The sequence below is a fragment of the Malurus melanocephalus genome, unplaced genomic scaffold (assembly GCF_030028575.1).
Source record: "Malurus melanocephalus ecotype Western Australia unplaced genomic scaffold, MMel_1.1 scaffold_228, whole genome shotgun sequence".
In the NCBI taxonomy this organism is placed as follows: Eukaryota; Metazoa; Chordata; class Aves; order Passeriformes; family Maluridae; genus Malurus; species Malurus melanocephalus.
In genome coordinates, this window is record NW_026623460.1 from 1,107,648 (window position 1) to 1,135,646 (window position 27,999).

The 27,999-nt window shown below is 39.0% G+C and overlaps 1 protein-coding gene and 1 long non-coding RNA gene across 4 annotated transcripts in view; one reads left to right on the plus strand and one right to left on the minus strand.

The window, feature by feature from the left end:
* SVEP1 (sushi, von Willebrand factor type A, EGF and pentraxin domain containing 1) overlaps positions 1-27,999 on the minus strand; it is a 114,836-nt gene that overhangs the window by 34,182 nt on the left and 52,655 nt on the right. For both annotated transcript variants that reach the window (XM_057374566.1, XM_057374565.1), the window contains exons 9-31: positions 27,838-27,967; positions 27,061-27,168; positions 26,697-26,828; positions 25,290-25,484; positions 24,137-24,258; positions 22,127-22,235; positions 20,050-20,238; positions 19,491-19,724; positions 18,815-18,976; positions 17,922-18,083; positions 16,910-17,071; positions 16,271-16,365; positions 15,022-15,118; positions 14,271-14,384; positions 13,283-13,396; positions 12,205-12,406; positions 11,271-11,428; positions 9,887-10,088; positions 9,040-9,215; positions 7,672-7,796; positions 4,384-4,507; positions 3,686-3,856; positions 1,969-2,142 (exon numbers count right to left, since the gene is read on the minus strand). In XM_057374566.1, coding sequence (XP_057230549.1) covers positions 1,969-2,142; positions 3,686-3,856; positions 4,384-4,507; positions 7,672-7,796; positions 9,040-9,215; positions 9,887-10,088; positions 11,271-11,428; positions 12,205-12,406; positions 13,283-13,396; positions 14,271-14,384; positions 15,022-15,118; positions 16,271-16,365; positions 16,910-17,071; positions 17,922-18,083; positions 18,815-18,976; positions 19,491-19,724; positions 20,050-20,238; positions 22,127-22,235; positions 24,137-24,258; positions 25,290-25,484; positions 26,697-26,828; positions 27,061-27,168; positions 27,838-27,967 — 3,457 coding nt within the window. The remainder of the gene's footprint in view (positions 1-1,968; positions 2,143-3,685; positions 3,857-4,383; positions 4,508-7,671; positions 7,797-9,039; positions 9,216-9,886; positions 10,089-11,270; positions 11,429-12,204; positions 12,407-13,282; positions 13,397-14,270; positions 14,385-15,021; positions 15,119-16,270; positions 16,366-16,909; positions 17,072-17,921; positions 18,084-18,814; positions 18,977-19,490; positions 19,725-20,049; positions 20,239-22,126; positions 22,236-24,136; positions 24,259-25,289; positions 25,485-26,696; positions 26,829-27,060; positions 27,169-27,837; positions 27,968-27,999) is intronic.
* On the plus strand, positions 447-27,844 carry LOC130578464 (uncharacterized). 2 transcript variants are annotated; one of them, XR_008965891.1, is made up of 3 exons: positions 447-944; positions 15,438-15,568; positions 27,093-27,844. It is a non-coding gene; the product is annotated as an uncharacterized LOC130578464 (long non-coding RNA). The 2 variants fall into 2 exon arrangements; XR_008965890.1 differs by lacking the exon at positions 27,093-27,844 and adding an exon at positions 21,217-21,334.

Sequence of the window (27,999 nt, forward strand, 5' to 3'; positions counted from 1 at the left end):
GGTTCTTTGCCCATTTCCAGCAAAAAAAGAAAAAACCCAACTGGTTAAAAGAGCAAGACAATTTCCTGAGTCGGAGGATTTATTCTTTACTGCTGAATGAGTGCGATCACATTGAAAAGAACAACTTCTTTGTGACAGGCAGGATGACAACTGCACATTAATACCAAACCAGTTGCCAATTACACAAGTACCAGGAGAAAGTGAAGTGCTACCACAGCAAAACTGGAATGACTACTTCTGTAATGTCTTGTTAGGCAAGAGACTTCCAATGAGGTGGAAGTACACTGTGACTCAGACCCGTAGCAGAACAAAAGGCATGCTTCAGGGCATAGGTGTATCAGGCTTCGTTAGCACCTGCCTGTAGCCTGAGTCAGAGACGTAAATGGTCAGTCAGGGTGCCAAAGCCACTCCTGTTTTCATTYTCCCATTACTCTGCTTTACAAGAGACAAGGCAAGCTGGAAGGTGGGGCACAGGTCTTTTGCTTTTGAACTTCATGACTCCTACTACATAGAGGTTGAACTATTTGGACAGCCTTGAAACACCTGTGATGATGTTTGTATGTTCTGAAGGAGTGCTGGTGGACTGGATGCTATGAAACCAGATGGATCCTGCTCCAAAATGAATTTTGGCAGAGCTAAAACACTGTTGGCTATTCTTTTGCTTGTCTTGACCGAAAAAATTACATGCTATACCTACATAGAATCAAGAGTCAAATCAAACATAAATCTTGCCAGTTTTTTACCATACAACTCCCATTTTAGGCACGACTAAGAGGGCAGCGATCCAAGTACAACTAGCTAGTGGATACCAACACAGGTCTTCTGGAGACGTGGCCCTGCAAGACCAGTGACACCTAGTCCTCTGTACACAGTACAATGCCAGCCTGTCTCATCTTTCAGCTTGTGCCACTGCATATGGTGCATCGGACCCAGCTGACTGGCACGTGAGTTATGGTGGGGAGTTGTGTCCGTAAGTGCCCACCCAATGTTGCAGCTGCTTGCTGGCAGGCATGTGTGACTGACCAAAAAAAAAAACCCCAACACGGAAAAAAGCTAGGAAAATATGGCAAAGGTGATCTGCCTAGAAGTTTCAGGAATAAGGAGGCAGTAAGGTGTCCTTTCTTTTAGCTAAAAAGCAGTTAACAGTTGAGTGGATGAACTGGCAATGTAAATGCTTCTCTTTAAAGCTTAAAGTTCATTAAAGTGTGTGAATGTCTTTCTGAGTTAGACCAGGGTGGAGGGGYGGAACTGAATGTGTAGCTCAGGTCTATATGAAGTAGAAATGTCAGAAAACTAGCAATGGGCTTGRGCTGATCTTAACCCACACATCCATTCCCAGCTATTGGGGATGTGCAATGTCATGACAGTGAATATATTATAGAGCTTGATAGGGGAAACAAATCAGAATTGTGCTTAAACGGTGTATTGCAATTTCTATATTTTGTTAAGTAGCTTGAGTTTGTTTCTACCGTGTTAGGTAGCACATTTTGTATCACTTCGATCAGAAATCCTGTGCAACATCAACTGTCTTCAGGTGAGTAAATCTCATATTAAATACTACAATTTCCATGTGTGAAACATCTAAAAGAACTTGATCAGAGAGCATGAGACACTGACAGCATGCTGATGCACAACAAAATGCACAGATCAAAAGCACAGAAAGCAAGGATGGGAGGACATGAAAGGAAAAAGCTGGGACTGCAATACAGACAGACCTATGACATATATAATTTTATGTATGTTTGATAAACGCAGAGTGTGGGGCATGCAAGAGGATGGACAGAGAAAGGTGACAGGACRTGGTTTTGGTTTTACATAATGCTGAACATGGTATTTTTGAAAAATGAATATTTTTGATTATGATTCTGCTACTGTGGTCAGCCTCCACAATTTCAGAATGAACTTCCACTCAAGGGCACAGGAGAAGTGTAAGGYTGTCCATGCTGCCAAATGTATGGCACATCTTACCAAGACAAGATGGTGAAATGCTGTTCCAGCTTCCATTGTCCAGGCACAGCATTCTGGAGTCGCCCAACAAATAGTAGCCGCTGTTGCAGTGATAGGTAACAGTACTACCAGCAAAAAAGTCTTCAGCGGAATAAAATCCATTTTCTAAAGTTGGAGGCACTCCACAGCTGATTCCTGCAACATGGGTGAAAAGAGGGCACAGGCATTAGCAGAGCAAACACAGATCATCATCAGAGTAATTCCACATGAGAAGCACTACCGCATATTTTATCTCTGCAGCTGTGCAATCCCATTAGCAAGAGGGCCCAGTCCTTTTCTGAAGTAGCYTATTGATGCCATGCCTAATGAAGGGTCTTTTTTTCATGGGCAGTTGTCAATAAAAGACTCAGCAGGACTACCTAGCTCCTGCTAAGAAAATTTTGCTAGCTCTGGAGGAGACATGTGTGACTGGGATCTGAGCAGATTCCCTTCAGTCACAGAACGCTTCCAATAAGCAATGATACTTGGTGAATTATAAAGAAAAGGAAAAACTGAGTTTGCCTTCCTGGAAGTTGCTGTTATTTCCCTTTGCTGAAAAGCAAGCTCAGTGTTACTGTGTTTAAACATTGAAAAGGTAGCTAACAGATACTGCTAAGAGTTATAGTACTGGCCTGGCACCAGGAAGTCCTTGAATGGTGGAGAGATTGGAACTGACCTCACACACAACCCCGGGCATCACTTCGAGCAACTGTAGTAAATAAGCCCATCTGATCCCAGTGGTGCCAGCAGAAGGCATCCCTGTACTTGCCTGCTGGAGGTTTTTTTATTTATTCTAGCATAGCTGCTTCTGTGTATCTTTATCTCAATCAAAGACACATGAACTTATTCCAACAACAATAAAAAAAAAGCCAAATCCTCACAGGCATGCTATTCATTATAGAGGAGATGGGACAGAMTATGGACTTGTGCTACAAACAACTGAATAAAGAAGAAGACATCAAAATCACAWCAAATCTAGATCAAACTATTTTAAAGGCATTTTTAACAATTTCGATGATTTTCTCCAAACTACATATAAATTCTGGGATTATGCAATATCTACTTCTGGAACTAATTAACTATTCTGCTGAAATGAAAAAAGTAATCAGCTCCAAAACAAGCAACTGCAGTCAAATGCGCAGTCACAGCAGAGAARGACCAAAGGAAAGGAGGTGATAGGAGCAGGAATCACAGAATCAAAAGAAACTTGGCAGCCTGAATACATACAGCTCAGTTTCATTGAAGAAATCCTGTAAATCTTGGAGTACTTCCAAGCYCTAACACAAATATCTGCCGCCTTTAAAGAAATGAGTTCATAAGTTACTAAAGTCAAGGCTTCTACTTCAAACCAGACATTCTCATGACATTTAAAAACCACAGAGATGTCCTAGCATTTCCTGTGCATCTTCCACAGTCCTAATACCACTGGGGAGGAAAATACTGTATKGGTGACCCAAATGGACTAACCACTCTGATGTGCTTTAGAAACTGACTTTAGAAAGCCATGTAAGAACCTGATTATGGTATAACTTCGGCTCAGCAAAACATGAATTTAATTTTAAGCATATATGAAAACACTTATGTAACATGGATGTATTGAMGTGATGACAGATGCAGAAATAAACAAGCCATGAAAAGTGACAGGACCCAATTAAAAACTAGGGTTTCCTAACCCTGCCAATCCACTGAGACAACTCACTTTCACAGCGGGGAAAAGGTCGTGTCCACTGTCCTAGGTTAAGGCAGTGTTGAACAGAGTTTCCCACTATCTGGAATCCCGGGTCACAGGAAAGGCTCACTTTTGAACCTGGCTTTATATCAGCAGAAGAGGCCCGCAGGTGTGGTATGGATCCTTGCAAAGATGGACAGTCTGTGGACAAAATACATGCATACAGTAAGAGATGCAGCTATGTGCTAGAATGAATAAATTGGTTATGTGATTGTTTGATACTGTATAAGTGAATCCAGGAAAAAGCTTTGGGAAATGTTACACCTGCTACATCCCACTTGGGTCCAAAGGGGTTTGAGAATTATCAGAATATAAAATCAGAAAAGGAATCTGGAGGAAAAGAAGCAAGCAGATAGTAGGTATTTCAATACTATACATTATTCTTATAATAAAAGGCAGGAAATTTTTTTGGCGATCCAGTACCATCTTCACTCTTTCCCCATCTCAGTTCAGGAAGCAACAAATCTTTTTCAAAGATTTCAATGAACTTTTGTTACAAAACCCTGGAATTCAAGGAATGAAGGACTGCATGTTCTAACTGTCAAATTATCAAAATAATTCATTTAAGGTTAGCAGGGCAAAGGCTGCAAGCTAGCATAGTTGACCCCATAAAAGAGTCTTATAGTATTGTTCAGAAAAAAATGAGTTCTAGGAAATAAAGTTCTAACCAGCACAAAATATACTCTTGTAGTCTATCTTCACTCTTCCAACAACTCCTGGAAGGAAATCTGGCCAGGCTAGTACATTTCCTTTTTGCAGATCTTCTGGGCAGGATGTAGCCAGAGATTCTACCTATGGATTTAAAACAGTTGGTTAGGTGGTATTTAAGGACAATGTAGGAAAAGAATATTAAAAAAAAAATTTCCCTTCCTGTGTGCATGCAACACTAGAACAGACTCTTGAGCGAGTAATGTTCATCCTCTCTAGCACAAGAGGTTCCTGGCTGAAGTACTTATTATTCTGTCCTTATTAACCACCTAGGTATGGACAGTGCATGCTGAGTCACTACCTGAAGGACTACTTGACACACAAACAAGGCACTGAACACAGGTCTTGAGACACAATTGCATTTGTTAGTGTAAAAGAAATACGCATCTACGTCACAGAAAAAAGACACTAATGGATGCGACCTGAAGAGAACACTTATCTACTCGCAGGAAAATGTCAAATAGGATCCAAGAGGAACTTAATGTTCGAGATCTGAATTCTGGAAACTGCTAGCACTGCAGCACACTTAAGGGACAGAAACATAAAAAGGAGCAACTTAGTAAGGCAGTTAGTTGCTTCCAGAAGTTTTGTGAACTGGATTAACTAGACTCTAAAACGCTGCAGGCAAGGCCCAACYAAAGCAGGACAGAGACATAACTAATTGAGTACTGAAACAGGAACTATGTAGGCCAAGTAAATACAGGAGGAAGAAAGGAATACGCTGTTAGATCAACAGCAGATTAGTATCTTGAGAGAAGCTCTGGTCAGATGTCTCTGACGAGAAAGTTTTCTCAGGTGGGTGATTGACTTCTGTCAAGTTTCCAGGGGATGAAATCAACTACCAAGAATAATGTCCTATACTGTCTATCCTTGTGAGAAATAAGTGTACATCATGAACTTTGGAGTGATTTGTTCTAATATTGTCCCTACTCTGAACTCAGTGAGGAGATCAGGCTCTTCTACATCWGTATAGCTAGAGAAGAAACCAAAATTCTGTGTTTATTCTGAGGCCATTTCAAAGTTCTCATTTCAGCAATGTGTGCCARTGGAAACTGCTTAGGCCAAAGAAACAACCTGCAAGAAATCTGGATGAAAAAATTTCCACTGTGGGAAAGATAACTTTGGGAATCAGCTCTTCCAAGAGATATTAAGGAGAATGGAGGGCCAGAAAGGACTCCACAGTTCCCTATACACTACCCATATTTCTATTGCTGTCTGTTCAGCAAACAAACAGACTGGCAGTTTACCTATATAAAATTAATGTGCAAGTGAATGAGCAACTAAAGCATGCAGATGAAAAATCTGAAATATTTGAAAAATCTGGGTTCTATCTTCCTTTATTCACAGGGCAACACATTCTATCACTCTGCTTTTCTCTTTGGCTAAGAATAGAAAGGTGAGACTTAGTCAATGGATTCAGCTGGCCAGAACAAAACTAATTATAACAGATAACAATAGCAATTGACTATTCTAATCTCTGAAATTAATGAGATAAAAAATTTATAGGAAGCTTACTTGGTTCCTGTCTGGTGAGTAATATGGATACCATAAATGGCAGGATTTTCTTCCTTGTCCTAACCCAATTGCATCTGAAGCAAGTGAGAATTCAATCAGATCTATTATTAAAGAGGGGTGAGTACTGAGAAAGCCTCAGAAAAATCACACTTTAAACTTTTCACCAGTGTGCCYTGTAAAATCACATGCATGTTTATCAGCTTCAAAACTGTTACAGAACAAAAACTTGAAGGTCCGACTTGGCAATGCAACAGTTGGTGACCCTAAAAGCCAAGAACAGTAGCAGATGGTTGGGTAGTTTTAAACTCAGCAGAGAAGCAAAGCAGTAAAGAGAAAGAAACAGAGGAGATGTCTGGATGCTGGAAGCAAAGATTCTTTACTTCTGCTTTCTGATCATGTTATTATTTCTTATTTGCATCATGGATAGCACACAGCTATAAACCACCAATAAGTGGTAAAACTTGGAAAAAAACCCAAAAAAAAAAAAACCCAAAAACCCCAAAACAAAACAGGAGAATACCAAAGCCTTTTAATCAAAGAAATGCCTGTAACTTCAAACATTTTTCTTCGCTGTTCAAGTGCTATCAACAGTTCAACACCATCTCAAGCTGGGAGGCCCAGTCAATGTGCTCAAGGACAGAGCCTCATCCATAGAGACCTTGACAGGTCAGAGTAAAGAGCCAACAGAGACTTCACAAAATTCAACATGCAAAAATGGGAAGGAAAAAGCCTCTGAACAATACAGGGTGTGGTAGGCCAAGAGCATCCTTGGCTCTGTGAATAGGGTTACAATAAGAAAACCGAGGAAGCTATTATTCCTTCTCAGTGCTTATTAGATCACATCTGGAGTACTGCYTTCCATTGTAGGCTCCTCATGGCAAGAAAGACATCGACAAGTTAGAGTAAGTTCAGGGATGGAACATTTGCCCTGGGAGGAGAGGCTGGTTCAGCCTAGGGCAGGAACAGCTATGGGGACACCTCACAGCAGCCCCTAGTGTGTATGGGGAGATTATCAGGTACATAGAGTTAGGCTTGCACAGCAGTGTATGGTGGAAGATAGAACCAGTACTCATGAAAGGAAGTGGGAGGTCCCAGCTAGATACAAAAAAAAAAGAAAATTCCCCTCTGAGGATAACTGAAGACTCCCAGAAAAGCTGAGGGACACTACCCTTGCAGACATCTTTCAATCTATATTAATTTTTAACTCAGTGGAAGTTTAGTGCTTCTAAGCTTTTATTTTTGGTACCTGATTAGATGTAATTCAATATTCTGTTATTCTGCTCATTCAGACCTTTCCCGAAACTRTATAGTTCTGCTGTTACAGTGCCTAGTGCATTGACAGAAAATCTGAAGTCTCCCCTCTGAAGCTTTAACAATACTTTCTATAGCAGAATGAAGAAACTATGTCGTCCGTAAAACAAGCACTTAGCTGGTTTCATTGCATTTTTCTCCCTCTTCTAGAAGTACTGTTAGTTTTTATGCATACCTTCCTTTCTGTTTTGAAGTGACAYACTAGAGAAAGGCTCAATCAAAATAGGTCACTCAGTGTTGATATTACCAGACTCAGCTTTGATTAAAGCTACTTTACTTTCTACACTAAGCCAGAATTCCATCTGGTCCCCACTGACTTCTGTGGGAGTAGAGGTCTTCCCAATATGCCAGCTTGGAATGCCTTCTCAAATGTTCTTCCTCTGTTCAGAGCCCTCTGCTCAAACACTGCAGTAAATCCTTACCTGCTGTGGAGAAAGTACATGGTCCCAAATGTTGAGCTGGCTGATGGAGCCCACAAAAGATTCAGCTGGGTTGAATCCTTCTCCTTTTTGATCTTGCTCTTGACCCAGTACTAGTGCACCACCACCTAAACCCAGAATTTGAACAGAGTTAGGAAACAAAGCCTCACAGCAAGGATCCTATAAGATTAAAAACCAAGCAAAACAAAACTTTTGGTACCCTGTGTTACAAGGGTTTTGCAGTGAAGATCAGCCACCAAAATATAACAATTTGGAAGTGACTGTCAAACACATATGAGAGCAGAAATCACCTGTGGCTGCTGCAGGAATGATACTGGCTCAAAGAAATCACTTCTGGGTCAGTATTTGAAGCATAACACAAAGCAATGTAAAATGCAATTCTCAGCAGGTGAAGCATATTTTACGGGACTAAGTTACATTTCCTGTTTTAAACAACAGCTTACAAGTCATAGAGATCAAATGTAATTCTTTACCCTCAGAAGCACACTGAGGGCAGTCAATGCTCTGAGACGTGGCACACAAGTTAAATTTCTTCTCCTTGACCAGTCGCATGTGACCATGATACGCATTTCGCACATCATAGTGTACATGGACAAGGTCAAAAGGTAAGGGAGATAGCACACTTCCTTAGGTCTTATCACTTGAGGGAAGTTCAGTGTAATTGTGAAAGGCAGGGGCAAGCATAAGGCACACRGACTAAAATGATTCAATATTTTGTTGTTTAAATTAAATATTTTTTAAACTCTATATAAATTTGGATGGTAGCAGTATGAAAACAGTATCAAAACAAAATCTCTTCGCAGCCAGATAATACCAGGCTTTCCATAGCTCTCCAATGCTGAAGATACTCCTCTTCATGTCCTCTGATACTACTCTATAGATGACTGATCACGGGAAACAATGAAATAGCAAACACCACCTTGTTGGGAAAAAATACAAACATAACTTTAAAGGGATAACTGAAAAGGCTAAGCCAAGCAACAGGATAAGGCTAAGCCAATCAACTCTGAACATGCATATGCAATGGAAATGCCAGATAAACTGAATTTTGTTGAACAACAAACTTATTCTCACTAAGCTGTTACAGAACCAGTTCTGCACAGGTTCCTTTGTGGACTAAATGGTGTCATCTGTAAAACAAGTTACCTACTAATTTACCCTAGATTTTGTCTTCAGCGATGCTGAGTGAGAGAAACTATCCTCACAAACAAGAACAGCAAATACRAGCTCTTCATAAATGCTGAAAATGCAAATATATACCTGAAACACCTAAATAGAAATTTTCTTGCATGTTCTGCAATAAAAACAGAATGAAGGCAGCAGATCTGGTATAATATAAATAAAGCATACCAGGGATTTTTGATCCCACAGAAAGYCCGCTGCCCCCATCGGACAGTTTTCCATCGATGTACACCTTCCACGCCCCATCCGTGCATGTCCATGTGACTGCAATGTGATGCCAGTTCCCATCGTTCACTGAAGGACAATCTGTTATCTTCTCTTTCCCGTTCACATAAAGAACCCAGCTGCATGGAAGAAAGATGCAAGCACACTCAGCTGCACGCAGCAACTTTAAAAGCACTGTCTGCCCCCCAATGACTCAAAGAAATGTTACTTAACTAACAAGGTAACTGTGACAGCATCATATAAGAAATCTCCCTTGAACGATCATCACAGATGATATCTCTTTCTCCCAGAGGACTTGGAAGTTGGTTATCATGTGCAAAGCATGGTGAAATAAGTAACATGCTCTTGTAACAGAATATTAAGACTCAAGTCCTGGCTGCATAGTGGATTCCTAAGCTTTTCTATTGAGTTTGTGGAGTCATGCTGCAAGTCATACTCTGCTTTTGTAGAAATACAAGTCATACTCTGCTTGTAGAATCACGCTAGAAGTACTCTGAGTGCTGAGCTCCACTTAAACCACTCATTGTCTCAATGACCCATTTAGATAAAATATAATGTAGATCAGAAAAAAAGTCTTCTAAATTCACTGCTTTCTTGCCATTACTCTTCTATAGTGCAAAAAGGGAAGGGAGGAGAAAAACAACAAAAAAAGCAGAGACAACTCCAGCAAGGGGATTTGGATGGAAATTTTTCTACTCCAAAGAGGGAAAAACTGATATTCAGACTTCAGTTCTACACTTTCTGTATCCAAGTCATCTGTAAGCTGTAGAAAAGCAGAACTGTGATTTACCCATTGTAATCAGTCAGAAGAAACGCATTATCACTTCCATTCTCTACTGCATAAGAGATGGGAGTCCCATAATTGGTGGTGTCAGTGGATTTCATCCAGAATGCACAGGTGATGTCGCCAAGAGATGGTAAAACACCATCAAGCATGACGTATCCATAGATACCAGAGACTTCAAAATCAAGATTGAAACCAGAGGACTGTTCTGCAACAAAGACAAAGAGTTTTCAGAACATTCCCACAAATGTGGAAAGAAAATCAAATGAACTCTAAACAAATGCAATAAAGTGGAACACAGCCCATCTACAAAAATTGTCCACTTTAAATTGATCAGAGGCAGAAAGGATGTTTGGCAGTCTAACACCAGCATACAGAGCTAGAAAAGCGTTTGAAGACAAATAACTGGAAAAGAAGTGGATTATCTAAAAATGAGCATAAAGCTTTTTTTTTCAGTCCTCACTTACAGAAATGGCATATCCACTTACCATCTAATATCTACCATCCAACAACCTAAAGAGGTGTAATCAGCTGGCTCATTTTTTAATCATGCTTTGAAAAAAACCCAAAAACAACCCCAGATTTTCCTGTGATAATTCCAAGATAATTTCCCAGAAGAATTCCTGACTTATTGAAACATACTACACTGGTWTGGGACAGCACTTTTGTGCTGCTGTTCAGTGCACAGTGACGTGTTTCACAAGGATGCTACATGTAAATGTAATCAAACAGAGCTCYGCTGAAAGGTGGGCATTAAACTCTGACATAGGATGCCGAATGTAAATATCCTGTAAGTCTTCTACTGCCTCTGTGAAACCAACATGTCTTCTGTTTAAAGATTTACCAGCTACTAGCATAACATGTTATAATTTTCAAGGAGTGGCTAAAAGACAAACACTTAGCCTCACGCTTCAAATGTCTCCAGCAACCCTCAGGAAACTGAGCTATGGGTGTGACCCATGCCACCTGTCCATAGGAAAATTGCTATCCTTTTGGCTGTAGGAAAATTAATGCCTCTAGGACTTCTGAAGCTAAGACCACTAAATAATAATCTCTAACCCTGTGATGCAAAGCCCTACACAAAACAGAAGAAACAGAAAGGGCTACTTAATTCAGATACACAGAGAAAATCAAATTCAATTCAGTAGACGTACTGTGTGTTAAAAAGATAGATCCATGCCTTAGAAAAGAGAAAAGGCACAGACACATGCTGTTACTTGTCTCCAATTACACTTATTAATGCCGCAGTCACACAGGCTTCACTCATCCTCTCACAGTCCCACCACCCTGGCTGCTTTCTGGGGAAGCTGCATGAAATCAGCCCAGCCAGTGCAAATCTTGCGCAGAGACTTAGTCAAGCCACCTTTTTCTGAGACTTAGTCCTGTGTACCTGTTTCACACCTGCTGCCTGTAAAGCCAGGGGGACATTTACAAACGTACGAGTTCAAGGCATCCACACAGGTGGCTTGGTTTAAGCAGGGACTGGAGTCACAGTCGTTGATGTTCACTTCACAGGTCAGTCCTGTGTACCCTGTCACACACAGACACCTATGGAGGAAGAGAAGCACAATTCAAAGGTGACAGCCGTCATAATGAAGAATTCTGGCTATAAGGCCAGATCTGCCAGTGAGAATGGTATATAGTAATAATGATAATAATAATAATATCAACAGACGATATACTACAAATTTTATTTTATGGAATTTTATTTTGGCCATTCCCCTTAACCGTGTTTGTATTCTACTAACTGCGTAATGTCACTGTTAGACAGGGACAATACAGCTATTTAAACAGCCTGCATTTCTTCATACGAAATTGGGAGACACAATAATTGCACTTCCATGAGTAAAACATACCTCCTAGGCACAGAGAATTAAAGATGAGAGGTACTCAACTTTTCAGATAGATACATTTATATGTAGGGGAAACCAGGACGGTGTAAAGACACCACAACTGGGCATATAGTATACAGTATTACCAGCTACATAATTGGTGATCATGTATTATTCCAGTAAAAAGCAAGACAAGCCCCTGAAGTCTGGGAAAATGGACACCTTTTGGAAGCTCAATGTTAAAACTATGCAGTCCTACCAAGCTTACATTTCAAACCCTGCATATTTTCTTTACTGTTTTCCTTGGAATTTTTTAAGAGTCAAGACACTAGGATACATTTTCTTGTCTTTTAAAATGTCTCCTGGTGTTTCATAAACAGATCACTTGTTTTGGATCAGGCTGCCAAAATGCTTGCTGAAATCTAAGAAGGCTGAGGCACCACAACATGTCTGACTTTCCACATTGTACTATATGAATCATCTCTTTTTCACCTGAAGCTGTTGTTACCATCTCTGCATGTGGCTCCATTCCTACAGGGTCTGCTGAGACACTCATCAATGTTTCTTTCACACAAGACACCAGTAAAACCTGGGAGACACTTGCAGGAGAAACTTCCAACTCGGTCTTCACAAACAGCCCTATTGAGACATGGGTTTGAAAGGCATTCATTCATCTCCCTTTCACAGTGATCACCTGAGAAAAAAAAGAACAAAGTAACAGCTCTGGTTTGAATTAACCTAAGAAAGAAGATTATTAACCTAGCTCTGTGTTTTAAGGACTGTAACTCATCTGCTGAGAAAAAACACACATCAGAGTAGCCACGAAGGTTTGGGATTTACTCCATTAACAGAGGCTAAGTGGACAAGGAATAATTAAGGGAACCGCTTAACAGTTATAGAAATAACATTTAGCAAACTGTCAAATTTAAACATGACTAATTTTGGGGGAATCAGGAAATCACCTCAGAAACTATTCTGAGCGACTGATGAAAAGCAACTAATAAAGACATTTGGCTGAAACCTTAACTGTAAGGATAGATGTGAAAGCCAGAAACACATGATTCTGTGATTTCTGATGTGAAAGAGACCTATGTCAAAAGCACTGAACCTGCATATGATTTTATAATGGAGCTCTTCGGCAACAAGGTAATCCACAGATATGTGATTTGTTACAGAAATCTATGAAAGCTGAATATGGGACCAGGGAGCAGTTTTGATATAGACAATCCTATCTACTGTTATTATATTTTAATTTTTAAATAAAATTGAAAATAACAATTTGAACCTATGAGAATGTTGTTTTTTCATTCCTTAACATCACACAGCAAGTTCATGGCAAAACTAGTAATTGAAGATCTAGCACTTAGTAAATCCTTCTGAAGTCACATTACACTMCAGAGTGTCAGAGAATAGATGGACTTAAGGAACATCCWCCCCACTACACTTGTATCAACATAYATTATATATATATTGCAATATAGAAATGAGATGGAAATACTTTGGGTAGGGTAGGAAGACACAATTTTTGGTCAGAAAGAATAAAGGCTGACTTAAACAGAGCAAGGTGTACCTGTGAACCCTTTTGCACACGTGCAGCGGTAACCATTCTTGCCATCAACACAGTGGGCTCCATTCAAACATGGACTGGAGCTACATTCATTGATGTCTTCCTCACACAAGAGACCTTCAAACAGCAAGGATTACAAGGCATGATCAAGACACAATCATAGATTGTATGCTGCAGTGACTGGACATGGAAAACAGAATAATATCATACTGTGACAAAAGATTACTGAGGGTGGGTGATAAAATTCCAAGCTTGACTGCACGACTGCAAGAGCTACAGAGATCATCTGTGTTATTTAGATGCTGGGATAAAGATGCTTTGTGTGMCTTTATGAAGTTTAAAATCCATCCAGCTAGTGTTGCTGTCAATAAATGTATAGTCATAAACATGAACAATGAGGGAGACTATTTCTAGTAGAAAACACAAAGCTTTTTTTTTTTTTTTTGATTTCACAGGATTATGTCCTCAATAATTTATTTCAATATTGAGAAACCAAGTGCTGTTTTGCCAAGTACTCAAGCACGTTAGTTTCCCTGCAGGTTTCAATACCTGTAATGTGCACGCAGGTCAGTTAAAAACCCTGAGAAAAAATACAGGCAGAAGCTCACTCATTCATACGGCTGCAGTAAAGCAACTGCATAAATGCTGTGTCTAGTTGGGCAGTCAATCTCACAAGCACTTGCCCTGTTAAGAGTTTACTAATTCCCTAAATCTTATTCCATTTTTCAGACCAGAAATGTCACAAAATAGAAGGATACATGCACACACATAGACACACATACACACACTTCCACACCCAGTCCTTGGACACTCATCCTTTTATTTCAAAACATATTCATGTATAGCAGAAACTTACTCTAACCTGTAGATCAATTGTTTTCCTGTTGTAATTCCATGGGTACAGAATTACACAGCATTTGYATTTTGTGTTATTTACTTGGTACAGAAACCATGCCTGTCTGAAGAAAAACTATGAAGTGAAACAAATTACCTGAATAGCCTGGTTGACAGTGGCAAACAAAGGTCCCAATGCCATCTTTGCATATTCCATTGTTTTTACAAGGAGATGATTTGCACTCATCAACCTGTGTTTCACATTTCAAGCCTAGAACGCAAAATAAAGGACTGAGATTAGGAAGACAAAATTTGAAATTGTTCAGAAACATTGATGCCATAATTACCAAATGCAGGAAAACATGACTAATGAATTGGCTACATTACCAGACATTCAGGTTTATTGTCTTCTCATTGATTGTGTGTTGAAACAGACAAGAGACAAATGCTGTTACAAAGGTGYGATACACACTGCGCAACAGACTGATAAGTTCCAGGTAGTGACACTTAATACATATTTAAAGTAACTTCTTGATAACAGCTGAATTGTAAGACATCTTTTTGCTTTGAAGCAACTGGGAACCTAACACTGAAGAATAATATAGGCTCAGTACAGGTAGAATCAGCTGTTGAGAGTGAAATTTCTAGCTTTTGTTAATAATAAATATTGCCAAGTGATAAGATTTTCACATCCATGAACTTTATTAAAAGAAATCCCATTCAAAATCTTCTCTGCAAAACACAAAATTATTCAGCAAGAACATGAGGATGCATCCTTTTTCTTACATTTTCTAATATTGAATATTCCAATTAGTTAGGCCATGCTGAAATGCTTTGCTCCTTTACACTTCCTCATTTTAGGAGCATCAGGAAATACTAGCCACTTCACCTGCTTCCCATTTTTTTACCTGTATATCCAAGTGGGCATATGCAAATATATCCACTTCCCAGTTGCTTGCATGTCCCATTATTGTGGCACGGTTCCAGAAAACACTCATGAAAGACCTGCCAAAGGTACACATGACACAATTACAGCAAAGCTAGCACATAATAATCTAGTTTTAAACTGTATACCCTACAGTCATTTTGGAAAGATGGGGAAAAAAAAAGTCACCAGAATTAGCTTCTAGTTCCTTCTCTTTGTCTTTTCAGCACACCACCCATTTTTGGTTTTTTCTTACTGAAAAAATACCACAAATCTGAAAAATTATTTTAAAATTACCTTGTACTTAGYAAAATTCTCTCAAAGCTGAGGTATGATTCACAGTTTACATTAAGCTATGTTTTATGTGCAAGTTCTTCACCTTGCATCCTTCTATTTCAGCTAATCATTTCCTGCTACTGGCCATCAGGTGAGCTGGCAGAGAACTTCACCATGCGGCACTATTTCTCCTGTTCCTGCAAACCTGAATTCATCAAAGCCCTTGACTACATGGTCAACTAAAACCACAGGAGGTCAGTTTGTCACCTGTCCCTATATTATATAATGGTTCAAGCCAATATGTCATTATTCAGACCAAAGAGTCAACTCTGCTGTTGTTAACACCATATCCCAAATTCCGATTCAATCAAGGCAGACTTGTCAAGAGTTACAGAACGAGCCTGAGAGGATGGGGGCAAGGAGGCTGCTCCAGCAAACATTGTCCCTAGACTAGCTGTACATGAGGACTTGCCTGTATTTCAGAGGGGGTACTCACAAGAGAAGGGAGCTCTGATTGCCTCCTCGCTACGTTACACTATGCAAACCCAAGGTTCTACATCTGAGACTTAAGACATCTGGTAGCATTTTCTAGAATTCAGCATAGAGAAGACCTCAGATGAGTGAACACAGTCATCTACTTCTTTCAGCTTGTCTGAACCTCTTCCAAAAACTTTTCTTTAACAAGTATAGTAAGTATACATCAGGTAAAGGTTTCAAGTCCGGAATTTAGAATTGTCAACAGCTAATGCCACTTCCTCTGTTCAGTGAAAGTGCTTCTATGATTACAAAGACAGTTTGAGTGTTTCCCTCTTTTTGAAGAAGGACCATTGCTTTCATCTCGTCAGGAAATATAGTCAGCAAAAGAATTACATTTAAAAGGTCTTACTTGTTTACTGCTGCATGAAGTGCTTTTTCTTTCATTTGAGATAACACTGGAAAATAACACTTGTCCTTACCTGACTGCTGACTTTGTGCCGCTTGCTGATACTTTCTGGGAAGGCTGGTACCATCATTATACTTTCCTCAGCTGCTGAAAAAGTAGAGCCAAAACCTAAAGACATGAAAGTACTGTTAATAACACTGCGTAGCAAAGTCCCTATTCCACGGGGGCATTATAACTGCGTGTTAATAATGCWTTTAAAGATGCTGAAGAAAGGTGAATTTATGGGAACAAAAAGCAAACTTTACCATAACCATTACACAAATACATATTTTTAAGGACATATGCTTCTAATACATATATACCTATGTTCTATTTTATATATTTTTATATACAGGTAYATGCATGCATATAAATATTACTGTATATTTATACATAATTGTCTCTATAGCATATATGTGTAGCACACATAGACAGCGTACACACATACACTGCATATTTATACTCTGTTTATTGAGCCTCGCCATGTGTCAGAGTCACTCTGAAAAACAGAGGCAACACCAGTAGGCAGAACCAGCCAGGAATTTCACTGGGTGGAATCCAAGGCCTACATTTGTCCAGAGAGTGAGTGGGATGTTTTCTGTTAAGATAACTTCTGTCTATCCTTTAGATGTTCCCTTTATTCACTTTTTCCAGCAGAGATGATCTGGCTTACTTGAACAATCTGTGATGGATCTGGCACCAATAACAGTTGTTGTTCCATAGAAAGGACAAGACAAGCAGTAGGACTTTCCGGGGTCTGGCTGATAGTAGTCTCTGGGACAAGGGTAGCATGGAGTCAAACCTGTGCGAGAGAACTCGCCTGCAAGACACGGTACTGCAAGAGCAAAAACACCTTTTTTGAGTGGTCTGCACCTTACCTCCCTCCACCTCTTTTTATCACTTTCTCATCTCCTCTCATAATCTTTTAAGTCTCTTAGACGTAAAAGAAATAGGATGAAATCTGCCAGGAATTCACAACTCTAGGAAATGTCAGTTTGAAATCTGTGAGGTGTCATGTTGCTCTCAAAGGGTTATGGAAATATCTGGAAAGTATTAAAGTATTTCATTTTACTACTTTTGCGGCTCCAGGGGCAGCTTTTAAATGAAACTTCCCTCCTACCTCTTATACATTTTTTTTTGTTTGTTTGGGTCTTTGTTTGCTTGTTTTGATTTTTGTTGTCTTTTTTCCCCCTTCCAGAAGGAGTAAGGACAAAGACAAGACTTTTTTGCACTCTGAATCTTTACAGACTGCTTCCCTGGGAATTCTTCCAGTAAAACTTGCAAAGACAGTTGAGGAGAATTTCTTGAAACAAATTACAGAGCAAACTGTGTTAAAATTCAGAATTTATGTACAGAAAATGAGGGAGTGATAATAGTGACAATTCCCTTTCTCTTCTGTAAGAAAAAGGGTTTTATTCTCATCTAGGTACCCTTCATATATCTCATTTTATTTCTCATTATATATGGATCCATCTTGATAATCAGAAGGAGGGCAATTTGTAACAGGAAATGACCTATCATTTTGCTGGGAAATGTTGCTTGGACTGTACCTAACCAGAAAAGGAATTCAGGAAGATGAATCTCAGGAAGATGAATCAGATGACATTAGCTGGTGTTTAAACAACAATTTGGACATGTTTAATATTTAGTTAAAAAAAAATTCTTCATCCTCTTTTGTTACAAACCTCCACAAGCTGAGACATCCACTGCTCCCCTTTTTACTGTTGATGTATTTTCTGGACAAGAGATGCAATTCCTGGATCCAAACGATGGCTGATATGTTCCAAGTGGACATGTTTCACATGTCTCAAGACCATTGGGTGAATATGTTCCCTGCTTGCACTGAGCTATAAGGCAAAAGAATTCAGGAAGATCAAGCAATGCCCAACAGAAAACATGGCTCCTGCTCTCTGAAAATAGCGTTGAAATCCCAATAAACATCACAAGGAATTTAATTATTTCTGGAGCTTACTCTACTCTGAAGGACTTCATGGGTACAAAGAGAAAAAAAATAACAGAAATTGTGGTAAGGCACCRATAGTGCATTTGTGAATTATTAACCAGTGAATTCTCTTTCAATCAGCTTCACAGATGATTTAATGCAACTCAGTTGCTCATTTTGATCAACAAAACTAATGGCAATGAYGACAATCAAAATGAAATCCAACTAGCTATACCCTTTTTAGAAGAAGATACGAACACATAGTGGTTGTGTGCTGTTCAATGCCGCAGCACCATGGGGTAGGATAGGGAGGGACTGGCAAGGATGAAAATGGAATTATTTTAAGTGTATTAGTCTCTAAAAAATGAGCTTCCGAGCTCAAAAGTTAAATACAGAAAATAAAGAAATGAAACAATGCATCAAAGGCCAACTCTTCCCAAAACCTCTGCCCAGGCATCCTGCATGCCAGAGCAGTGGCGAAAACTTAGATTCTTCTCTATGCATATGCATCAAGGTGCAATTAGGACTGTTCCCCACTTCACAGGCTATTTTCATTCCAGTACTTCCACCAGGGGGACCAAAAGGATATCACCAAAGGTTTAGAAGTGGTGGTCTGAGTAAAAAAAAAGTTCTCACCTTTGCACTCAGAGATGCTTCTAGAGTGTAGGTACTCAGTATAGCTACCAGATGGACAACTTTTGCATTCCAGCTGCCCTTCCTCATCTTGATAGGATCCAGTCCAGCAGCTTTCACAGGYAAGATGCTCCAAGGAGTAATAGGTACCCAAAGGGCAGTTGACTGTAAYGTAACATCAGAAACGTAAGTTTCCTTCAATGTAAAATCATTMAAACCTGTCTTGCCCCTGGAGTTCCCATTTAGTCAAACAATGTTTTTATGAAATGTGACCTTGTTCCTCAGAAGGCAGGGTATCTCTCTGGAACACTGCAAAGATTTAASTAAACACAGGAAATGGAATCCGATTCCCTATCTTAGCTCCACATCACTCACAGGACTAACAGTGCTATAAGACTGCATATCAAGCACTGTTTTGTCTGTATAACCAAGCATGAATATGCCTGATTTCCCCCTGGGAGTGGAATCCTGGGTACAAAAGCATCCCTTTTCCATAACCTTGGTTAAGAACATAAACATCCTCTGGAAGCCAAACTGCGCAACGCATTTTTGCAGTTTATTGTTATGGGAGACCACAAGCACTGGACTGTGTCAAATCATAATCCTCTGCAAATATCCTCTAAAACCTTGTTTTGCAAAAGGATTTTCAATACGCATAAGAAACAAGTCATCTGCTTACCACACATTCTCCCTCTCAGCACAGAACCAGGCCTGCAGAAAAGAAAGGCCTTCTCTGTCTCCAGTGAGTTGGTGTCAGCTACAATGAGTTCGGATGCAAACTGAAAAGAATACATGGGTTCCTTATTGAGAGTTCTATTCAGCCTGTTTGTGATTGTTTCCAGAGTTTTAAGGAGCCGTCTCTGGTTCTCCAGCTCCAATGTATCGTTCCTTTCATCGGGCAGGGGCACGCTAGCTGGAATACAAACAGCAAACAGAAAAAACACACACGTTTTGCAGTCAGCACTTCCAGCGTACTCTGGGATGTATCAAGAGTGCAACACTCAAGCTTGTCAGTGCAAAGTGAAAAGGAGGCCATGTGCACAAAGCCCTCCATGAATATGAGGCCATGATCTTTCCCTCAAGAAGAAGATCTCTGATGAAATGGGGCTGTGAATGTGTCCAGAGAGTTGCCATCTGCATCTTCACCAGGCTTCTGTGAGCCAAAGTTTTTCTGAATGTATCAGAAATACTATCTTTAAAAAGAAGAAAGCAGAGTTTGATGCTTTGACTTGTCTCACCTGTGATGTTAAATATTAACTTGATTTTTTGGTCAGTCATTGGAACATTTAGCTTGTGCCTTTTGACCCGAGCAGGGGCTGCTTTTACAGAGGCAGAGAGATGCTTGGRTAAGTCTTCTCCTTGTACTGTATCAACAAAATCACCATAGGAATAATCCAGGTGATTTGCTGTTCCCCAGCCAGCAGGTCCTGACATTAAGAGAGAACAAAAAGAAAAGCAACATCATGTCRAAAATAAGTACCTTTAATTATTTCTAAAATACAACTCCAACAGAATGGGGTCTGCTTGAAGTTCCAGATGATGTGTGTTAACTTTGCCTCTGCACAAGTGCCTACTGTATTTGCCTTTTTACTAATGAAAAAGAAAAATGCAATCATCTCAATCCTAACCAATATCCTAGAGGTCCTGAGTCTTTTGCAGGAGGCCAAAGCTTTAAAGAGCTAGTTATAAAAGTAACACGCTGCAATTCTTTCTCTTCCTCTTGCATGAGCCCTAACGTGTACCCTCACCTGCCACCAACATCTTAAACAATTCCATATTGCCCTTTATTGCTCTTCTTGCTTCCTTACAGACAGCACAGCCTATGCCCTGTCTTTGCTGCATCTTCTCCCAACTCCTGAACAGCTCTAACATTATCTGTCCTCTCAGAAAAGGCATCACCTCATGTGTGTGCTACTCCCAGATGGGCCTTTCTTGTTACACACAGTGAGTCAAATTCAGCCCCAGTCTAACGTCCTTCACCACTTTAACACGATTTCAAACCAAATTGTTTTGGTACATAATCTACTTTTTCATGATTACTAAATCTAAAGGGATGTTGTCTGTTTCATTGGTCTATCTTATTTTTTCTTTAAAAAAAAACCATGAAGACAGAAAAAAAAATGTGCCAATTATCTCTTAGCATCAACAAAATTTAGCTTTATTTACAGTGGTAACTAGGATGAGTTAACCCYACAGTTTAATATTTTGTGAGTATTTCACAACTGATTTTCTAAACTGCTGTCTCTGATGCCTTGAGAAGTGTTCTCCTCTCCTTCTTCTAGTGTAAAATCATAAGAAACTCCTGAAAAACAAGGTTATGGTGGTAAGAGGCTGACATGARCCAGAAGAAAATAGGACCCTATATTCCATAGCTGTAGCATTGTTCCTTCCAAATGCCTTTGCAGATTAGTTCCAGCTGTCATCAGCATTCATCCTTACTCTAATGACAACTGCAGACTGAACATCTAGACCTGCCCTGTGCCCCTGCCTTCTGAACACAAACGCTCTGACTGAAGCATTCTAAAAGGTGASCCTAAGCAGGAAGTTCTACCAAGTCACTCCACTTTAAACCTGTGAAAGAGACACAGTCCTGTGACAGATTCTGATGTGGATCTGCCAAAATGCYTCCTGTTAACATAGGTAATGTAAGTTATCAATTTTCAGCTTTTCTACTCTCAGCATCCCTTTGGGACTCAGAAAGGCCAAGAACAACAGCAGTACAACATGGACACTAAGCTGTTTGAAAATGGACTGAGAATGACAACTTATTTTGGCATAAACCAAAGTGGTAACAACCACTAGGTCTGTCACAGTTTTCACTCTGATATAGCTACAGTCCTGGTGCAAAACCAGCCCTTCCATGCAGGAAGTATTTTCACTGCAAACGGGCCAACTTAAGTTTGTATAGCTTTACAGAGTGAGGATTCTGTGCAGACCTGAACCAGTGTCACAGATATTCTTCATTTCCTTAAGAATCTTTAAACCTATTTATTACAGCTTTTCAGTATTCTGTTTTAAACTACTTTTTTAAGAAGTTACTTACTTCTAGGCTAACCAAACAGGTTTATAAGCGTGTGCACTTTTTTTCCCTCCCCACCATGAAGCATCTTGGTAAATTCTTCCTTCACACTACACAGGAAGTAGAATTGATACCAGACATCAAACAGTTCCACAATATTTTTATATAATCTATTATGTAATTGCTTATTATCTTATGAGTGCAACAGTTATTTTAAAGAATATCTGACTCAAGACATTGTGGCAGGAATCATGCTGCTTTAAGGATGGCTATGAATCTATGGGATCAGTAATTACCAATGGCAAATCCATTTTCGTAATCGTAATTATACTCCAAGCACTGTTTCTGGGTCTGATCTTCCAATCTGCAGTCAATATCATCGACATCATTACAGAATGATGGGACCTTTCAACATAAAGAAGAAAAACATTAATGACAAAAAACCATATGGCCCTCTCCCCTGACATATAAAAAATTCTAATTACAATGTAAAGCACTGGTTCTGCCAGTGATAATAGATTTCCCCTTTCATGTCTCCTACAGCCCTAGCAAGGCCTGCTAAAAGAAGTATTTTTTATTGATACAGCCATGAAATAAGAGAGCAACTTGCAGGTGTACAATCTCTTTGTTATAGAAGATAGATTTTTTTGTTTTTAAGAGATGTCAATTCATTACTTTGACAGCTAATCACTCTTGCATGTGAAATCCAGAACAGAAATAAATTCAGACTTCCATCTCCCTGCAGAAGATGACTGGAGACCTCATATTTATAAAGCACCTGTGCTTTTTCCAGCTATGTTACTTGTAATTCTGTCAGGTTTACATCCATGCTGTCACTGTTTTCTAGCTTTGAAACCTTACTTCTTCATATTCACCTCTCCATACCCATGGCAAAGGACTTATGCATCACAAGATCTCAGAGGAGAGGGAAAAACAGCTTAGGACAACAGAAATAACRTAATAGAAAACTCATCAGAAACTTTTCTGGTACAGCTTATTTTTTCCCTCAATAGAAGTAGTGGAGATTGATTACATAAGAAYAGAGGAATGCATAATTTTTTATATGTGTGCATTTTTTGCTTTTTCCAGAAAGGTTTCAAGCAAGTTGAACCCTAGGACATGTTTTGAAATTGTTTTGTTTTTCCATATAAACTTTTGTTGGAAAGATGCTCCTGCCATTCATTCCCACTGGTAGAGTTTCAAATTCTTGGGAATATGAATAAGCATATCCAAAACAGCCTTTTYGAATGCTTTCCCAGACTGCTGCATTTTGATGTAATAGTTTGAAAAGGTCATTACTCATTTTTTTCCTTATTATCTTTTACTTGCCAATAGCAAAGGTCCAAACACTGGAACCTGGTGTACCAGGGAARGAAAAAGAAATAAAAGCAGTCAAGATTTCTCAACTGGAAAAACCACACCTGAACCAAGGCAAGAAAGGAAGAGACACTTATTGCCTGACATGTCACCAAAGTTTTCAGCCATTTGACAAGGGCTACTAACATATGTTCCAAAATTGCATGAATTTGCCCATTATCTGTATGTGCTAACAATGATTTTTAGTCAGTAGAGAACTTTTAGTAGCATATGGGCCATGTTCTGCAAAAAAAATCAGAGATGCCCAGAATTCTCTGCTGGAACAATGCTATCACACTAGGCATGAACACCAGCTCTTGAGATCAGAACTCAGCATTCTGCTGTTTCTACTCTTTAGCTGAGGAGAGATTTGGGGGTTGAGAGGGGAGGTTATGAAAAGAGAAAAAAGGCAGAGAAGAAAGACTCAGTCCCATGTAGTTCCTAACGCTACAGTGAGAAGTCAGAAACTCAAGAATCCTGAGCTGATCACTACTGCTGGATTTAAGTTCCTTGATGTATACACCAAGTGTGAATGTATCCATAGATACACATATATGTTCATTCGTAATATTTGATTAAATTTTATACATGTTCCTTAAAAATGCATTTATTTTATGTTCACATCCAACTTTCAGAAACAGCRCTGTGGGGAAAATTGACTGGGGTTTTCACAACCACACAGCTCCTCTTTGGAGGCCAGCTGAAAATTTATGAGCTGCAGCTTCCTAAACTGCTTGGACACTTGCATAAATTCTGTCCCACACAAATCCACATTGAAGACTAAACTGAATTACAATACAAGGTCAGTGGATCATCTTTATTTTTAAAAATAACTTTCCACCTTCTGAACAACAGATTTCACTTATGTGAATCTGCTGTTGATTTCCTTGTGCAAAATTAATTACCTGGAAAAAGAAGTACGTAAAGGGAAGGAGTATTTACTAACCTACCATTTTACCAAGTGCACTCTGGAATGCATCAGTAAAGCTGTTTAGAAGATTGTTGTCATCACATCGTGTCGCTTTGTAGAGCATCTCAAAGGATTTGAATCCATGGTTTGCAAAACGATTTACTGAAAAATGTTGGAGAAATAAATTTTTGTTGATCAGTGCAAGAGTTTTGGAACTAAAATCCAGAAAATTCAGGTTAAAACTGGAATACAAGAAGGTAAGAAGCACAGTCTTTAAATCAGTAGTCTAAATGGTTCACTCATATCTCATCCAATGATACGACCCTTTGGCAGGCACTAAATTTACTGGAAAAGTTAAAAGACATTAAAAACCAGGTCATACATCTATTTCAGCATTTTCTTAATGGAAGAAACCCATGAGCTGTCAACTAAATTCCATGCTAACTTTCTACTGAGAGAAGAGCAATGAATATACAAGTCTTATTACTAATGCTGCTAGACTAAATATAAAAAATCTTATGCAGAAATTAAGCAAAGTTCCTAAGGGTACAAGTTATGGATTTTGAATTGATAGCTCTGAAACATAACTTCTTTTTGTTTGTTCATAGTTAAAACACTGATCTTTTTATTACGGAAACCAAAAAAWTGACTGTGATAGAAGTGGATGCAACATGGTAGCAAGACTGGCTTCAAACATAGTTCCAATACATATATTATAAAAATATCACCAAAGGTGGAAAATTCCACAGCTGAAGCTTTGTATGAGTTCTTCTCAAAGAAAACATAAGACCTTTTCTAATCTGGTGGTAATTTGATATGTAAATACAGCACATACTGTGCATTTCAATCTGTAAGCTGCAAATATTGTTGCATTCTTATTAAAAAGACACTTTTTTTGAAAGTGTTTGTTAACAAACAGTTTCAATGAACCTGTTACTTTGCCATCTTTGTTATTTTGTGATTCCTGGGATTCAAAATCACTGCTATTTTTGTGGTTTAGATAGGTTCTGAAGCAACGTATTTACAGATTTCCAAGCATTATTTCACAATATTTATAACAACTCAGAGGCAGAGAGAATATTTGTTACGAATAAATAGAAATCAGAATCACTAAAATATTTTCATTTGCTCTCTCATTAAATGTAGTATTTATATATAAGTTGCAGATTCATCTCAGTAACCGTGGGGCTTACAAGAGCAGCTAGGCCACTCTGGAGAATATGGTGGCTTCCAGAGACCATCTTCAAAAGCACAGTAGTAGTTTTCACTCGATCCTTCTGCAAAGCTGTAGCCCTCTGCACAGTGCAAGGTGCAGTTAACTCCTGCTTCATCTGATGTGCATATAAAATCACCATTCTCAGGCTGAAAGGAAACCTCACAGGGAGAACCTATGAAAAATACAAAGATTTATATATTGATCAATGTGRAGAAATAAGTGATACTGCAGGAAAACAGCGCTCATAGGATTTTCAAAGGTACCTAATATTGACTTAATCTATCTTGCCYCTGCTGAAGTTTGTGAAAGTATTATTTGTTACTTCCATAAAGTCAGGACCAGGCTACTGCTAAATATTTCTCARATCCTGCTACTGCAATTTGAAAACCGGAAACATGAAGGCTTTAAAAAAAGTTATACATATTTGAAACTATCTACTAAAATAACGTAAAATATCAGTCTAAATTTTCACGTGAATGTTATACATGGAATTGTAGTAAACTATATTACATCTTGAATTCTGAAACATTACCCACGTGCAACAACATATGAAGTTATCAGAATAATCTTAGGATAACCTTATAACCTCAGTTATGATWCATTTTTAAGGCTGACTGTGAAAGAGGTTGTGAAAGTCTGAAAATATTATGCCACAAACACTGAACCACAAAAAGTCTGAGGTGATACAGAGCTTGATACAATGCCAGTTCTAAGCACTGACTTGTTCTTGCTAAGATTTAGAGCAAATCAGATCCATTTGCAACTTCCCTTTCCTGAAAGTTATAACCAAAATTTTAACTGCATTATTTTAAATTCTCTCTTCACTAACAGGCGTTTTTATACAGATGTCCAACTAAGACAGTAAAAAGCAGATATGGAGTAGATTTTCCATTCTTAATACTTTCGCTGCCAAATTGTTGTTTGGATTTTTAAGAAGAAAATGACCATGCATCAGTAAGTACAGGCATATTCCACAATCTAAAGAGTATTTTATTATCTGCAATATTTGCAGGCAATAAGCAGAAGTATTCCTTTTAACTACAGACTTGAAGAAAGATTGAAGTAACACCTATTAATACATTTCACATGGTATCTGTCACTGCAAAAAATCAAAATATCCATTTCTGTAAGATTTACTGCTTAATGAATCATAATTTCAATGCTTTTATACCTAATTTGAATTTATAGAACCAAATTCACGGCTGTGCTGTATTGGTCTTAGAYGATTTATTAGTTGGTACTAAAAAATATTTTGACTACCTTCAAGTTACTCCAATATAAAATAGGGATAATTAAATTGAGAGATGGAGCAGGCTTGCATCTATTATGACATTCAGTTAAAACAATGCCATAAGCTCTTGGCCAGTAGAAGAAGACAACACACCTTTGATGACAATGTGGATCTCACATGTCCTGTTATTGCCAGAAGGATCCACTGCTGTGTACTGCACTGTTGTCTCTCCTTTGGGAAAGAGATCTCCGGGTGYGTGACTCCTAGTGACAGTCAGGGGACCACCTAGAAGGGTTAAAACACAAGTTAAATCACTGGGAAATAAGAGTGCCGCTCATACCCAACCTTGACCAATGGAAAAGGAAATGGCAGCAAATCTTCAAGATTATGTGCTCTTAAAAATAAATAAGTAAAAGAAACCTCAGAAAAATCTCATGCTCTAAGGGATCAAGGGTGAACAGGTGGAGTTTTCTAGTCTGCCACTGTTGCACGTATGTTTTGGGGTATACTATCTCACCTGAATTGTCTGAAAATTCTGGTTCTTCCCAGGTTGCTGGATAATTGYTCTCAGCTGCTTGCATGGGTGGTGGAGATCTGCATCTGTCAACTACAGGAGGTTCTGCATCTGCAGCATTTGAAAGGATGGCATGACATTAGCTTACAGAACTATTGCCACACTCAAATGACATCTATAACCACAWGGAGTCACGTAAACAACTTTGTATTGGAAGATACAACAAAGGACCACACTTGGAAGTTGCTGCAACTGGAAGATGCTGAGTGAATAGACAAGAGTGATTTGAATAGACAAGAGTGATCCTTCTGCTGAACCCATGGTTTGTGAAGTGTTTACTTTCTACAGAGCAAACCCTGGACTACCTACAGGATTCTTGAATAACACAACTGTCTGATAGAAATACTTGAACAATGATTTGCATCAGAAATGTGTGTGAACTTCAGAAGTATCACTGGAGTCTTTCAAGAATTAAAGAGAGATTTATGATGAGGGCAATAAGTGACAATGCAATAAAGCATTTAATAAACCAGTGTGAGCAGAAATCCTAACAGTCAGAAAGAATGGCAGTATAAAACATACCCTGAAGKGAACATTACAAGCAGCAACTGCACATATGCAAACTGTGACCCAGGATCAGCAAAACACTTATGGAGGTGACAATACTCCTGGGCTCATAGCTGCACACAGAAAGGCCACAGTGACTCACTTTCTGCRCAAATTAGAAGGTTTTAGCCATGCCAGACAGCCTTTTCTCCAGTGATTTTTACCAGCACTTACCAATAACTTTGACTTTGAATGTACAGCTCGCCTCATTGCCTGACTTATCAGTTGCTGTGTAAGTAATGTCAACTTCGCCAATTGGGAGAAGAAATGGTGGTATGAAAGCTGGGGTAACATGAACTGAGACCTGTTATAGGAAAACACTMGTTACTTAAAAAC